This window comes from Phalangium opilio, unplaced genomic scaffold (genome assembly GCF_054372755.1).
Source record: "Phalangium opilio isolate 3A_F unplaced genomic scaffold, DU_Popi_V2 ptg000113l_1, whole genome shotgun sequence".
Lineage (NCBI taxonomy): Eukaryota > Metazoa > Arthropoda > Arachnida > Opiliones > Phalangiidae > Phalangium > Phalangium opilio.
The window spans coordinates 5,365,416-5,381,843 of record NW_028324209.1 but is presented as its reverse complement, the minus strand read 5'-3'; the positions used below and the strand labels follow the sequence as shown (position 1 = coordinate 5,381,843).

Sequence of the window (16,428 nt, the reverse complement as noted above, 5' to 3'; positions counted from 1 at the left end):
GCTTCGATGATTTCCTCCATATCTTTAAGTCACCGCTGAGAGAAAGAGCAAGTCCAGAAGACATCATGTAACGTAAATCCAACGAAGCATGTCATCAGGAATGATAAATAGCAAGTCCAGAACTGCTTCGTGTTGCGTCAATCGGAACAAAGGATGTCATCTGGAAGGATACGTCTCGGAATGACCAGCGACAGAAAAATCCAAGAAAATCATCCACATCTATAAATTAAAACATATCAATAACACATTTTAAACTGTTGCCTACTAACAAATTAATCTCATAGATTTAAATTTAAGAAAAGCGTGTCCTTAATGAAAAAAACTGGCTACCAAATTTATAAACCGAGACGAACTAATTGCCACCCTAAACTAGAGAAAAACTTGACTACCGTGATTAAATCAATACTCTGGCTAACTAATTATTTCCCAAAATTGCATAGAACAATTTATTTTAAATTAAATTATGTAACTTAATAATGAAAATAATTTAAAACATCCCCTAAACTAATTTTAGAAAAAACTGCTAAACTACTAAACTACTGCTAAAAACTAGAACCCATAGATAAAAACTCTAGTTGAAATTGGACAGGGCTTAGGGCAATGATATCTGCGGGACTTGATTTTCGAAAATCTTGCTTTATCTTTAAATTTATTAATAATAGCCCCTAAACTAAATTTAGGAAAACCCGCTATTTATCTATTTTAAAACTATTCCCACAGATAGGCCCCGTAAATAACTAGAGTTTAAATGTGACAAGGCTTAATTAGGCTTAGGGCAACGGTCCTCGTGTTCGGCGGGACTTTATTTCCGAAAATCTGTCGCGATATCTCTAAATTAATTAATAATAGCCCCTAAATTAATTTTAGTTGAACCCGCTATTTATCTATTTTAAAACTATTCCACAGATATACCCCGTATTTAACTAGAGTTTAAATGTGATTAGGCTTAGGGCAACGTTCCTCGTGTTCGGCGGGACTTTATTTCCGAAAATCTGTCGTGTTAGCTCTAAATTAATAATAACCCCTAAACTAGTTTTAGTTAAACCCGCTATTTATCTATTTTAAAACTATTCCCACAGATAGACCCCGTAATTAACTAGAGTTTAAATGTGATTAGGCTTAGGGCAACGGTCCTCTTATTCGGCGGGACTTGATTTTCGAAAATCTGTCGCTTTAGCTCTAAATTAATAATAGCCCCTAAACTAATTTTAGTTAAACCCGCTATTTATCTATTTTAAAACTATTCCCACAGATAGACCCGTAATTAACTAGAGTTTAAATGTGATTAGGCTTAAGGCAACGGTCCTCGTGTTCGGCGGGACTTTATTTCCGAAAATCTGTCTCGATATCTCTAAATTAATTACGTACCCCGTTTAATATCTTTAAATTATAGGCCATACGTACCCCGTTTAATATCTTTAAATTATAGGCCATAAACTAATTATTAAGGGATTCTCTCTTGTCCAACATCTCGTTGTAAAATTTTATTTGTGGTACTTGATTTTTAATAAATAAAGTAAATTCACTAACATTTAACACAACCTAATTAATTTAAATACTTGAAATAAAATAAATAATTTAAGGGGGTCTAGATGAGTTTGGATTGTTGTAAAGTTTAGGCTTACGGACTGTTAAAGCACCACGAGGCGAAGCAATGGCCGCCAATTAAGTTGAAGAGCGTCGAATTCAGCTTGCTTCCTCGGCAGAAACGATCAGGGAAATGGCGGATCTATCAAGCATCGACCTCAAAAGCCGGGATCACGATCATCATCAGCTGAGCGGGAGAGGTTTTTCCAAGCGACCTTCTTCGACGGCTTCCAAGAACGAATGAGCCGGCTCACCTTTGCCTGCAACTTACAACGAAGTAAATTTCCTCCGTCTGGGGGCGCTAAAAGCTCCTATGCGCGGACTCGGGTGCGCTATACCCCGGGCACGAAATCCAAATAGCTGAACACTGCTAGGCCTATATGAATGAACGCTAGGCCTAAATGAATGAATGAACGCTAGACCTAACTGAATGGATAATCATTACCTTTTACCATTAACATGTCGTGACGTCACAAGTCAATTACCTCGGTGACGTCGTAGGTGACGTTACCGGATATGACGTCATGTCACGTGACCGGATATGACGTCATGCCACGTCACCGGATATGACGTCATGCCACGTCATCGGGCATGATGTCATGCCACGTCACCGGATATGACGTCATGCCACGTCACCGGATATGTTTCCATACTGTTACCCCCTGCTGGTACCCCCTGCTGCGACCCCCTGCTGTTACCCCCTGCTGCTACCCCCTGCTGTGTCCATATTGTTACCACCTGCTGTGACCCCCTGCTGTTACCACCTGCTGTGACCCCCTGCTGTTACCACCTGCTGTGACCCCCTGCTGTTACCCCCTGCTGTTTCCATACTGTTACCCCCTGCTGGGACCCCCTACTGTTACCCCCTGCTGGGACCCCCTGCTGTTTCCATACTGTTACCCCCTGCTGTTTCCATACTGTTACCCCCCGCTGTTTTCATACTGTTACCCCCTGCTGGGACCCCCTGCTGTTTCCATACTGTTACCCCCTGCTGGGTCCCCCTGCTGTGTCCATATTGTTACCCCCTGCTGTTTCCATACTGTTACCCCCTGCTGTTTCCATACTGTTACCACCTGCCGGGACCCCCTGCTGGGACCCCCTACTGTTACCCCCTGCTGGGACCCCCTACTGTTACCCCCTGCTGGGACCCCCTGCTGTGACCCCCTGTGGGACCCCCTATTTAATTTTTATTTATTATTATTTATATTATTTTATTCTTTTTATTATTTGACGCCATAACTATAATTAATACGCTTAGAAATGGAAATAATTTTATCAAATAATATTTTATAAATATTAATGCAAGTTTTTATTTTGAAATATATTTCATTGATGCATTAGATTTTATTAAAAAGATTAATAATGAAAATAATAAGAATATTTTTATAAACGTGTAACTTCCGAGTGTTGAGCCCAGGTACTGAAAATGATAAAAAAAATTCTATTATTAACAAATTTTAATCGGCTTAGAAATACCTCTGTTTTACACGCTAATATCCTACTGAGCATTACGGTGGGAAACAAGTTTGTTAGGATGGGAAACCAGGATATTTTGGTGGCAAAACGTAGCATTATTCTTTTGCGTTCAGATCGGAAGTGCGTAAAGTCACTGAGGCCAGAATGCGCGAGTGTTTAGCCCCTCGACGACACTATAAACTACTTCAATCAATAAATTACGAAATCAAAGAGCAAATTCCGAACTCTTTGGCGAAATCAATGAAGAACTCACTTTATAATAAGGCCCGGAAGACCAATAAGGATTCAGACTGGAATAAATATAGGCAGTTCAGTAATGTTCTACGCACGACGACACGTGAGGCTTATGACAGGTTCATTGAGACCTTGCACGATACCCTGGCAATGTATCCTAAACGCTTTTGGAGCTTTGTGAGGTCAAGATCTCTTTTACCACCACCTTCGTCCTCTGAGGTACCTAATGGAGTCCTGTCTTGCCCTTGGACCATCGCCGCTGCTTTCGGAAACTATCTTTATGACAGCTTCCGTCAGGAGTTGACCTTACCACTCCTTCGTCAGTTTGAACTTCGATTCACCTTCGATCGCGTTGATTCATCTGATTTTGCTTGTTCCTTGTCTTGCTTAAAACCTGGTTCCGCCTGTGGACCGGATGGTATAACACCACGTCTATTACAGTGATTATTGGTCCACTGACTAAACTCTTTAACTACTCCCTTTAACATCGTCCCTGCTCTCTGGATGGAAATTGGCCAGTGTAGTCCCGGTTTTTAAGGGTTCTGGAAAACGGAATGTTATCTCAAACTACCGCCCTATATCTCTTACATCCGTCGTTGGAAAGGTCCTTGAATCGATCATAGCCGAGAAACTAAACATATTCCTCGAAGACAACTCTCCGCTGCCTTCATCACAGCTTGGATTCAGGACTGGCCGATCGTGTATGCAGCAACTTTTACAATCATTTCACCAATGGTCGTCTTTCCTCGATGAGAGGGGTCCTCCAGATGTACGTGTTGTCTCTTTCGACTGGTCGAAGGCTTTTGACTCGGTGTGCCACAAGCGACTGTTGTACAAGCTCAAACGCATTCGAGTTTCAGGAGCTGTTCTTTTCTGGTTTCGAAACTTCCTGTCCAACCGCTTTCAACGCGTGATTTATGAAGGAGAGTTTAGTTCCACAGGGCTCGGTTCTTGCACCATTGCTTTTCAACCTGTTTGTGGCCGACCTACCATCCGTTTTATCTGAACGATGTTCCATCTATCAATATGCAGATGACAGCAATATTTCTCAGGACATACGCGAGGCATCCGACCGGTTGCATTTGCAGGAAAATATCAACCGAGTTTTTCAATGGGGTGTTGACAACAACATTTCTCTTAATATCCGGAAATGTATTTTCATGGTTCTGACAAGGAGATAATATCAAGATGACGTTTCCTATCAGATCGACGACACTCCAATGACACGTGTTGCCCTAATGGGGCTACTAGGAGTCAGGGTCAGCCGCGATCTACGCTGGGATTCACATGCCACCTTTTCCTCTAACCGTGGCAAACGTTTGTGTGGGTTAGTTCGTAGAACAACTGGTTACTCCAGGGCGTCACTAACACTATACCGCTCGGTGTGTCTACCCGTTTTGGAGTTTGCATCATCGATTTGGAATCCTTACCTGAAGAAAGATATTTCTACCTTAGAAGGTACGTGTTCAACGGCGTTTCACAAGCTTCTAAAGTCTCCTAAACCGAGCAAAATCAATCATATATCATATGTAGACAGGCTGCGCACTTTACATCTTTTGCCAAAGTCAGTTCGCCTAGCCACTTCACATATCTTCAGCCTACACGAATTTATGACCTTGAACCAGCGACATGCCGTTCCGACGTTCTTAATCAAATACGCGCGATGCCTTGCCTTGTCTTGTCTTAGCACTGAAGCCATCATTTTGACATTGGAAATTAATTTTTATAAAAAAAAAACAACTATCCACTCTAGAAGCTTGAATTCGATTTAGTATAATAAAACACGTCAAAACATACGTCTCATTGACAGTTTAGGTTATTTGGATGAATAGGACAAAGGATCTGGCCAAAACACCTACCTCCTCCCATAGAACTTACTGTTAATTTTGGGTTCCTTCGAACTCCCCGGCGATAGTCCAAAAGTCGCTTTTTTTTGGCCGATTGAATGGGCTTTTATAGGGCGAGCAGCTTGCGTTGTCAAGTGGTGATCGAGTGGGCTATGGATATACCTAAACAGGATTACATACAGCTTATAGGAACCATTGTGCCCCATATTCACACGCGTTTATTTATCCGCGTGTTTTGTGTGCGGGGCTTGAGAACTCCGTCACGCCTCGTAACACTGACTACTTTCTAGCTGAGATTTAATTGGCTTCAGAAAACGGCTACACATACATTCCTATCAGCTGTATGTATTTCCTGACCTAAACGGAAAAACAACATCTTGAAACATTAGACATTTCTGGACATTTCATTCCATCATGCCATTTCATAAAAGAAAGAGAAAATTAATTAACAGGAAGAGAGATTTCATTTTTTAATGATCGTTTTATCGAACAAAACTTAACTAAAATATCGTGATAAATATTGGTTTTTTTTTGTATTTGTACAATAAAAAGAGAAATTTTAAAGGAAATGAGAAAAAATTCAACTAAAATGAAGTTTAGGATTTTGCCCAAGTTTTTGTTATTTATTTTGGCTGTGTTACGTGAGAATAGTCGTTAGGGGTTATTGGTAATTAATATATTCACAATTTGGCCCTTTCTCGGATAGTTTTTCGAAAGTCAGGAATGGGGGATATTAAATCGGAGTTTACGTTTTCCATAAAAGATTTTCGAACTTAAAGTTCAAACGCAACGCCTTTTTATATTTTTGGTGTTTCATTTAACGCAACAACGTAAAGTCATAAACCATTTTTACGTTAACTTTGTATTATAGTTATCACCTTTTTCTTCACTATAATTTTCCAAAAATGTCACCAATTTTGTTAGAAATTTAAATTATTATTAATTTTTATAATTACACAAATATTCTTTTGATGAAGATTTTTGCCTTTTTTTTAAATTTTTTTCATTTAACGTTTGCGCCATTTAAAGTATGCTCACTGTTTTGTATTTCTTTGTTTCTTTGTATATTGGTTATGTTTTACCGAACTGCGTATGTTTTGTTTTTCTTCTAATTTAATCTATATACAATTATTTCTTAGTCTAAACTTTCCTGGCCTAAAAAACGTGACATCACAGATGATAGAAGATACTTCGTTAGAAAATAACACTAAAAAAAGGTTGTTGCGTTATATTTTAGGCCAATACGAGTCTCTAAAACCCCCATTCCATAATAGATTCCGTTAAATTACAGCGAGCTTTCAAATTCAATATTTATTTGAAAATTAATGAAAAATGGTCAATTTCATTTTACGTTTTTGTAATTTATCGCTCGTTCTAACTGGACAGAAATTTCAATCTCTCATCCAATCACAGCGCAGTTTAGTTCAAGTTTATAGTATTAAATTTTATCCCCAAAATGAAAACTATAAACGAATAGTTAAGAAACCCTAATTTTAAATTAATATAATAATTAAATTAATTCTTCCAGTTTCAGCTAAATTAACCCGTTTTACTTACGACTAACGTTTTAAAGAGATATCAAATTCGTTGTCTAACAGGCGTAAGGTTTTGGGAAGGATATATTTTACGATTATAATAATCAAAGTCTCATCTATTACGTATGTACAATTAATTATTTATAATAAAAGGAATTTTGAGGAGGTTTTCTTTTTTATCTTCTGAGCAATATAATTCAGTATGAGCCGCTTTTTGTAATGTATTTAACGCTAAATAGATATTTATGAAATGTATTAAGCTTCATGTACACGGATTTTAATTATGGAAGATAAATATCTAACTCGAAAGAACACTTAAGAATCTAGATTATTTTATAATATATATATATACATTGCGAGTGTTTTGTGATGGCTAAATGCTTTTACGGTGCCAATACGACCGACCATACGATAACACCGATAAAATCGCTGATTAAACCTAAGCTAATGAGAGAATGACTATGATTTCAATGTTGAATGCATTTTTTCTTTAATTAATTAGATTAATTAATTATCAATGAGATGAGATGAGATGAAGTCATTAGTGTTTTCTAATTTACCAATGCATTTTAAAGTCCATTGATTTTAACCGTTATTTTAGCTGAAACTGGCATTGTAGTTTCCAAATTAGGAAATTTAACATTACTAAAGTTCTTCCAATATCTGATTTATTAAAAAAAACTAGATTTTTGAAAGACAATCTTCAGGGCGGTTTAACTTAACCTACGCGTATTTCGACCCAGGTGTTACCCAACCTTTTAAACCCTTGAAAATTTAGAATATCTCGGCCTTATTTCTTTGACGTTTCTAGTCGGCTGGTCGCGTTTATTTTTATCAGTAACCAGATATTTAAAGAACCTTAGCAAGTACAAAACTTTTTTGTTAATTATTTACGGTTGAAATTATACTTGAAATTTGGAGTAATTTATATAATTTTTATAACTGCACTTACGGCGTTCTTTTTTATATTTAAAATTTTTTAATATAACTTTGATATTTTTTAAAATTAAATCCAAATTAACGATGATGTTTCGGCACTCAAATTAAAGGGATTTAAATTAATTGAATTTGGTAATTTAATTTATATATTTTGTTTTTTTGGATAAGGCTACATTTTTTTTTTAAATTTTATTATTCTGTTTCTTTTTTCTTTATATACGCGCTATTATTTGGTTATATTCACAAGATTTAAGGTACTGAAAGAGCGCTCTTTAAATCGTTTTTAAATGTGTATTTTTCGTATCATTATCAGTTTATTTTTAAATCCTTTTTTTTAAACCCGCTGGAGCTTTTTAAAACTCACCTGGTTTTTTTATCTCAATTAAAATTTATATCTCTCTCCCTTCTTTCTATATTTTTTTGGTACGAAGAATTCCCCTTTAAATTAAATTTAAAATAATCTTTTAACTTAACTTAATTAATTAATACGCGCAATTAAAATAATAATAGGGGTTATACTAAGCTTCTATAAAAATAATCTCCGAATTAATTATTTAACTAAATAAAGCCATTCGCCGTTAGTAATTGAATTTGTCTGTTTGTTATTTTTTGTCTCTCGCAGCTTTCTTAAATATATATTATATTTAAAACAATTCTAAAACCTAACAGTCCGTCTCTTCCAATATTATTTTTATTTTTATATATAGATATAGCTAAATACTCAAATAATTATTTTTTTTTTTTTGGTTTATATTCCCATTTAAATCTGCCATGTTTTTTTATTTTCCCAAACTATTTAAATAGTTTTTGTGGATAATTTTTTTCGCTCAGCCATAGACATATAGAATATTATTGCACTGCTAATAGATTTAACGTCGATATAGATGAAATTTAATATGTTTTGTTTTGTTTGTTTTTTTTTTGGTATATTTTGTTATTCTCTTTTCTGTTTTCCAAAAAATCATATTTTAGCTTTTCAACTATGGTTATGGGGGTTTAATTAATAATATTTGAAAATATTCCATATTACAGCTATGACGACTTCTCCGCTAAAAAGTGAAATTTGTGTTGTTTTTTTTTCTTAAAGGTATTTATAATATATTTAGAACTTGTTTGAGAAAAACACTCAAAAATGTCTAATTATTTTAATACTTTACTTAAGAAGGGCTACGTTCACACTACGATTACGACAAAGGACTAAGAGATATGAGTTGTTTACTTTGTTTACTTTGTTTTTTTTTCATTCAATGTTACGTATTTTTTTCACAGACAAACACCTAGGGATATTTTTTTGGGAATTTCTTTCTTCAATAAATTTTCTAATTATATTAATCTAATTTATGTTTAAGGTTAAATACACTTGGAGTTTAATTAAAGCTAATTTTAAATTGATTTACAACGACTCGGATATAATTATTTAAGTTGTTGTAAATCAAACTAATTTAGCGCATCGGGTATACATTTTGTTTTGTAAACAATAAATGTTTTTGGTGATGATATATATATGTATATATAAGATTATTTTCGTAACTTTTCATAATCTTCTTCCATCGTTGCAAGGCAGTTTCGTTTGGTTACATTTCTCAAAAAGGGATCACCCATTATATAAAGGATAGCCAGATTTATGTATTTAAAATAAACCGCCATTCACCCAAAGATTGCTCCTACTTTTACCTGAAATTTACAACACCATCGCGCGCAACAGCACGTGCTAATGAAGTCGGCTGTGATTGGAGGATTTATATATATATATTTATTTTTCATTTAGTAACTCCAAAAACGTATAAAATAAAAATCGGGATGTTTTTTTTTCGCGCGCGTATTCTTGACCTTGAAAACCAAACGAATAACCAATAGAATTTCTCCTACCAACGACTAATTGAATTTCGCCTCGATTCAATTAGTCATTATTTTCGTTCGCGACTTAATTATTACGTAGAATCTTGATTAGCCTTCTTATATTTAGGGTAATTTTATTTGAGAAATATAACCTCGTTATTATTATTATTTTTCGTTCGACCCTGTTTTAATTAAGTTGATTATTAGGATTAAATAGAGAGGATACGTATACAAGGTGAAGCTTTAGAGAGGTGAAAAGTTTTGGGGACATTGAAGAAGGATTGATTATACACACACTCGGACTTGGGATTATTGAAAAATCAACGGAGAGTCGTCAATTCATGCCTAAACCTAAACCGAGTTGTTAGATACCTATTACGCTCGAATGTTGTTTGTTTTTTTAACTATAAATTAAAACGGTACCAGTTTTAATCTAAATTAGAACCTAATTAACTACGCGATATTAAATAATTACGACCAAATATATATACTAAAAGTCGATGTTATCGATCATTTTAGTTAACTTCCATTTAACTGACGTATACGAAATGAAATATTAAACTAATTTAAATTAAACTTTTTTTACCTTTTACACAAAAACGGGTCATTTATGATAATTACTTTTTTTTTCTCATATTTAAAATTTCACCGAGATAACAATTAGATTCGTTGTTTATTGTAACCTTCTTTGGTACGTGATTAAGTGTAAGAAAGTGGTTGAACTTTTTTTTATATATATATTTTTCATCTTCGTTTCTTACGCTTAGTTCTGACTTAGTTATTATTTAATTTTTACTCTTCGATTTTTTTCCTATACAACAAATAAGTTTCTTCGATTTTCGAGGCGGGTCGTAAGTACCGCGCAATGCGTTGTATTTACGCGTATTGAATATTGTCCGCTTTGTTTTATTTTACACCCGATATTTACGTGGCTCCATTTTGTTTACGTTATTTTTGTTTATGTTAAATCTATTCATATTTTGTTGCAAACTAGAGTTTTTTTTATATCTCGCTAATTATTTTTCTTTAGGCACATAAATTATAATTATACATTTTTTTTATTTATTTTCGACAATAATTTTTGAAAATTACTTTCTCGAATTTTAAACAACTCTAAAAGTTGAAGAAATTCGTATAAATTAAAATCATTTTTTACCTTTTTATTTACTTATTTATCCTACCGAAGAAGATAAATTTTGCGGTTTCCATTAAACTTGTGGCATAGGTCGTCCTTGATCCCACGGACAAAATTAAATTTCGTGTTTTAAGGGTTTTCTTTTAATTACAATTAGCAACGTCCAAACGCTTACGCGAACGCCAGTTGTTGAAATATTTTTTTTTCTTTTTCAGAACGCACCAAATTATCCGGTTAAGTTTGTTTTTTTGTTGATTTTTAAACACACGCGTTTTAATACGGGCTACTTCATCAAAACAAAGTTTTGGAAAAAAACAAATATAAAAAATTATTACGTAAACAAATTTGAATAACACGCCATGTTGAAAATTAAGCAACCAAAATTATTTTCCACATTGGACACTATTTACGCATTAAGGTGTAATTTCTTTTTTCGCAATTAAATTAATGTTGTTTAAAAAAACTTTAACGTTAAACACGTGCGGGTTATTTTTATTTTAAATTTCATTTTTAAATTTTTTTTTCATCTTAAAATTTGTTGCAAAATTATGTTGAGGAAAAAACCCGTGTTGCCCGAACGGTAGTGTGACCTTTTTTTTGTTTCAAATTTTAAATTTACGGTTTAATTCCCAAAACCCTTAAGGGTTGTATTTTAAATAAAGAACTTTAAACTCTTTATTTAAAAAACAACGAAATAAAAAGTATTTTTTTTTTCTCCAAACCTTAATCTATACAAATACATTAAATCCTAAGTGATTTAATTTCTTTTAAAGATTTATTCTAAAAAACCCCGCAATGAAAATGAATTTGAAATTTTAATTTGCTGCCAAAAACCTGGAATATAAGGCTATAGGTTGTTCGTATCCTATAAAAAATTTACCACCCGCGAACAAATTAATGCGAAATAAAGTGTTCTCTTGACCCGTCAGTTTATAAACTCTACCCACATTTACGCGCCAAAATAAAAAATTGACCAATGAAGAAAAAAATAATTGAGTTCGCGCACGCACCACACGGTCGTCCAATAGAAATCGGCGACGTTGGCATCTTTGAAATAGTTTTTTTTCCTAAGTGAAACATTTTTTAGTGGCGATTTTTATTTAAATCCTAAGACTGATTTCTCATTTAATACTAAAAAGTACTAAATCGGACCCCATTTATTTTGAGGGCGCGCGCGATTTTTGGGGTTTTTTACCTCTCTACGTGCGTTTATTTCATTCGGCGACGTTTGGGCGGGCGTTGCAATTCGCGGGCGACGTCTCTAGCGCCCCGTGTTCACTGGAGGACGCATTTGCCTTCTATGGTGGACTTCAACTCGCTCACTTGCGTCTCGATGCTGTTCTTTAATTCTTCATTAAAGATATATCGCGACATAAATTAGAAACGCGAAAGGATGGCGAAAAGGGGGGTTCATTACTTACTAGTAAAATCATCTTGCTCCTCGGCTTCCGCTTCCGCCGCTAATTCCGCTGGCGTCTTTTTGCGTCTGTTTAGGCCACCTCCGGCGTCCGCCATTGCCATATTCATCTCCGCTTCCTTCTCTTCCCTCTTCTTGATGCCATACTAAAAGAGATTCATCATTTTTAACTTAAATGACCTTTCACCGAAGATTTTAGGTTAGGCATAAAATTATAAGATATGTTCCATAAGTATGACACTCGTAATGCTAGAGACTTACTGAGAGATAGTTCGAGAACGACAAGAGAGAATTGACTACAGTCCATCTTCCTATTTAGTCTGTTCTAAGCCTTTTACAGTACCTCACTTTACGAGAATCTATGACGTTTTACCTACGTCACTTCGTGACAAGCTCTCAGTAACAAGTGACATACTTATGGAACATATCTTATGAACTTATGGCTAGGGAAGCATAGTAAAGGTTTCCACCCTGTATACACACGCTCTCGCACCACTCAATCAAACGTTTAATTTAAACCTACGGTAACTTATTCCATGTAAAATAGGCCTTCTAAATTAATTCCCTGAACTAAATCCCTTCGGGATCAAGTCGATCCGAGAAAATCCGGACATGCAAACGAAGGTGACATCGAGTCATCGTTAAGAAAAGAATAATTAAAAAAATAAGTCCCGAAGAGAAAGGATAGATCGGCCAGCATCTTCCACGGGATGATTAATAGCTTTGACGTATACGTTAGAAGAAAAGAAAACGCGGGGACGGTGCGTGGTAAGCTAAAGTGGCCCTTCTCTCGCTAGTCGATACTTTTAATTAGGCTTGGCGCAATTCTTTAGCCGATAATGTTCCCCAAAAAGGAGAAGAAAATTAAGAAGGGGTTCGTTTGTAATTAAAACCTTGGCGTGGTAAACCGATCGGAAAAAGGCTAAAAAAGACCAAGACCAACAAAAGGAAAAGTACCTCTTACACTGTCCAATTCCTTCCAACCAATTACAATAGCCCCTCGGATCTAATTTTACCCCTGACTGCTTTCAAAGGTAATTCTTAGCTCTTATCGATTACTAAAGTTCTTCAATATTAAAATATACCATCTATCTTAGGAATTAATTCCCGTACTTCTCATTAAAGTTAATTTTATTATGAAAATGAGCACTCAGCATGGCAACCCAAGATATTTAATCATATGTAAGAAACCCTTTCGATTGAACTAAGACACTGTCTTTTAGGCCATTTTTGTCATGAGAGTGGGTATGCAGAGACTGAGATGTTTCAACCTTCCTGTATGTCCCGAAACTAAGGGTTGCCTACCCCCTTTGCAATATCATTCCGTACCTGGCCTGTACGCACCAGGTAGGGAATTATTACGTAATATAGCCTACTTTATCTCGGATGTCTTGTCGCATCTTCTCCCTTTCCTCCTCCATCTTCCTGTGCTTCTCCTGCCTTCGCTCTTCGATTTCTCGGAGGGCATCGAGACGCTCCTGCTCCTCTTCGGCGGCAGCTTCCTTGTCCTCGGCCGTCTCTTCGCCTCCACCTGCGCCCGCACCCGTAAGGCGAAGACACAAAAACAATATCAGTATAAGTTGGTCCACGAGTGATACAACGAACAAACCAGTCGGCCGGCCCAATTAACAAACGTTAAACCCCTACAAGCCGGCCGGACTGGGTCAAAGTATACTTAAAGGGTCTGTAAAGTTGGCATGGGCGGGTGTTTAAAATTATTTGAATACGTCATAATCACGTGACTGAGGAAACTCGTGGTTCAAACAAACTTAGTTTCAAATATGAGAAAAGGCGCTGAACTATCGCGAAAAACAAGGACTAGATGTCCAGTGTCTCCGTGTGGAGTCCTTGTTTCATGGAGTCACGTTGTGCTTACGACATAGTTCAAATAAATTTTTACGCACCCGCCGATGCGTTTTTTTACAGTCCCTTTAAATTAGAATGGAACGAAAACACAGACCCGGAAACATGGTTAATCGTTAGTTGTGGTAGTGTTCCAACGAAACTACACCAAATGAGAGCTGATATGATTTTTTTATAAAGCGTTTAGTTTGCGCCCGGTTTATAGATTTCAGTATCCAAAACGGAGATCGCGCTGGTACATTGTACCCGTTACGGACGTGCGCTGCGACGTTATTGTTGAAACTACACGATATATATATATGGGAAAGAGGGTTTAGCCGACTCGACACTCGGCTTATGCCAAATTATTTGGATGTCATATGAAGGAACTTGGACATATGTCACTTCAGAGTTAGTTTGCCACAATAACTTTTATTCTTGCCTGGTTAAACGTAATTTACGTCAACAATTCAATTAGTTCTAAATTATTTTTAAAACAAGATATAGAGCAGTGTTTTTCAACGTGAAATTGAAAATTAAACAGGGCTCAATCGTAACTTCCGGTGATAACGAAACGCATTAAAATGTTTTAAAAATTTATACGGAATTCCGATTCCGAAAGTTAAGGCACTTACGAATCGTCCAAAATGAACAGAATTACTTTAAACTCTCGAATCGAAAGTTCCTTCATGACTCGAATTAACTGATAAAGAGCTTTAATCTTGAATTTAAAATTTTGAAAATAGGCTTTGCTTTTGGGTATAGCGAGACAAGGTATTCGGGACTATCTCTCGACGCGAGAACCCAAAGGGATCTGTCGTTATACGCGGCAAAGGTGTTGCGTAAGGAGCATCACCATGCATGCCTGGAAGGGTTCCTGAAATCCATTTCCGATCGGAAATGACTCTTTGTGCCAGGGAAAAATTGGCGCTTTCGAACTATACCAAAAAAGGAAGTGTTGCCAGTATAGACCAAAGTTAACAATATAACTTCGGGGAATGATGAAAGGAGTGCGAGAATGTTAAGAGATAAAGAGGCTTTGAGATAATTAAATTTTACCTTTCAATTAATAATAATAATACTTAATCTTAATGAATAGTTAACCATTAAATAATTTATTTTTCCACAATCCCAGCACTATATATACCTTCCTTAAAACTCCAAATTAATTTATTTCAATGAGGTTAAACTTCATACTCATAAACTAAAAGAAATTGATTACGGAGACCATATTGGTTTCTAACGTATACGTAATACTAAGTGACAAGATTTATCCTTCCTTCATTTACGATTGAGGGTAGCCGCAAATAAAGCAAACCTAATTAAGAAAGTGATTTTGGGTTAATTTGCAGGACGTGCATGCAGCTCGTGGGAACGGATTTCGGAAACTCCCAAGAGGAGTCCCATTCGACGTCAGTTAATAGAAGAGAGACAGAAAAAATGAAAGCGGCTCTGAGAATTGTTTGAAATCTGAGAAAATTTAATTATAGAATACATTGAATGAAAGAAAATTAGATCGACTTGCAAGAAAATACGCGCAATTTTTTTTACAAGCTATCAATACAAAAGAGTTCAGAAGCCCAATTAGAAATTCGACACCGTGGTTCAGTCCCAGACGCGGTGTTACGTCACTCCATACACCCAACAACATCTTTTGAGTTTTCCCACGCATCCCCTTTGAATTCTACATTTTATTCCCTCGTTCCCGCGTTTCGCTATAGGGTTTAAGATAATTAAGAGAAAAATGGAGTTTCGATCAAATTATGGAGATACGTTACAGACGACGCGAGAGAGTTTGAAAATAATTAGCACGTTATACGGGTACCGTTTCAATTTTGTGACGCTCGAATCGCTCCACTGAGCAATTGCTTGAAGCGTCAAGATTTCCTAGCCCGGCTCTTGGTAAATAGAAGATTTTTCCCCACGGTGTCAACTCTCTAATTACGTTACTACTTTACACTGTACCTTTCTTTGTAATTAAATCCCTTTCAAAATACTGTAAAAAGAATAATTTTGAATGTATAATGAAGGCATATAATTCAGTTAGATACAAAATTTTTAATTGGAGAGCGATGGTATTATATAAATGGGTAATTTTTTATATTTGATCATAGTTGGGCTCCATCCTACTTGGTATTTCATTTTAGAATAAATAAAATGTACCGTGTTAAGTTGCGTATCACTGATATCATCCAAAGATTTCTTTGAAAAACGGTATAAAGTGCATTTGAGCGAGAAAGTTAAAGAATTAGGTGATTTTCTCGAAAATATTTTTCTCGTGTATTTACATTTTCACTTTTGCGAAGTAAGGTCTGCAACAAAATAGTCCTCACTACGCGCATTGATTTTTAATTAATATAAAATACCTTCGTCTCTTTCCATACACAGTGTTTTACTAAGGAAAGGTTCTACAGAAAGAGGCTCTAAGATTACGGGAACCTGAGATGTACTATATTATAATCCAAGCTCTTTTGCCTATACATCGAAATAAAACCTTAAAAAAGAAAGTCGAAACCAATTTACAAATTCACATTCTATATCGTAAAAGAGCGCAAAAAATTCTTAATCTTAGAAATC

General features: G+C 35.6%; 1 protein-coding gene and 1 long non-coding RNA gene across 8 annotated transcripts in view; both read right to left on the bottom strand.

The window, feature by feature from the left end:
* Window positions 1-2,872: 2,872 nt before the first annotated feature.
* Window positions 2,873-5,165, bottom strand: LOC149623508 (uncharacterized). Of its 2 annotated transcripts, none has more exons than XR_016374731.1 (2): window positions 3,075-5,165; window positions 2,873-3,007 (listed from the first exon to the last, which is right to left on the bottom strand). It is a non-coding gene; the product is annotated as an uncharacterized LOC149623508 (long non-coding RNA). The 2 variants fall into 2 exon arrangements; XR_016374732.1 differs by having other exon boundaries at window positions 3,090-5,165.
* A 421-nt stretch (window positions 5,166-5,586) lies between these two features.
* cpx (synaptic transmission protein complexin) overlaps window positions 5,587-16,428 on the bottom strand; it is a 151,623-nt gene continuing 140,781 nt past the window's right edge. For 4 of the 6 annotated variants that reach the window (XM_089852446.1, XM_089852445.1, XM_089852448.1 and 1 more), the window contains 3 exons: window positions 13,386-13,552; window positions 12,014-12,155; window positions 5,587-11,941 (listed from right to left, as the gene is read on the bottom strand). In XM_089852446.1, coding sequence (XP_089708572.1) covers window positions 11,868-11,941; window positions 12,014-12,155; window positions 13,386-13,552 — 383 coding nt within the window. In that variant the 3' untranslated portion in view covers window positions 5,587-11,867. Of the gene's footprint in view, window positions 11,942-12,013; window positions 12,156-13,385; window positions 13,553-13,969; window positions 14,252-16,428 lie in introns of those variants that run through there. The other 2 variants (XM_089852449.1, XM_089852450.1) reach the window with 2 other exon arrangements.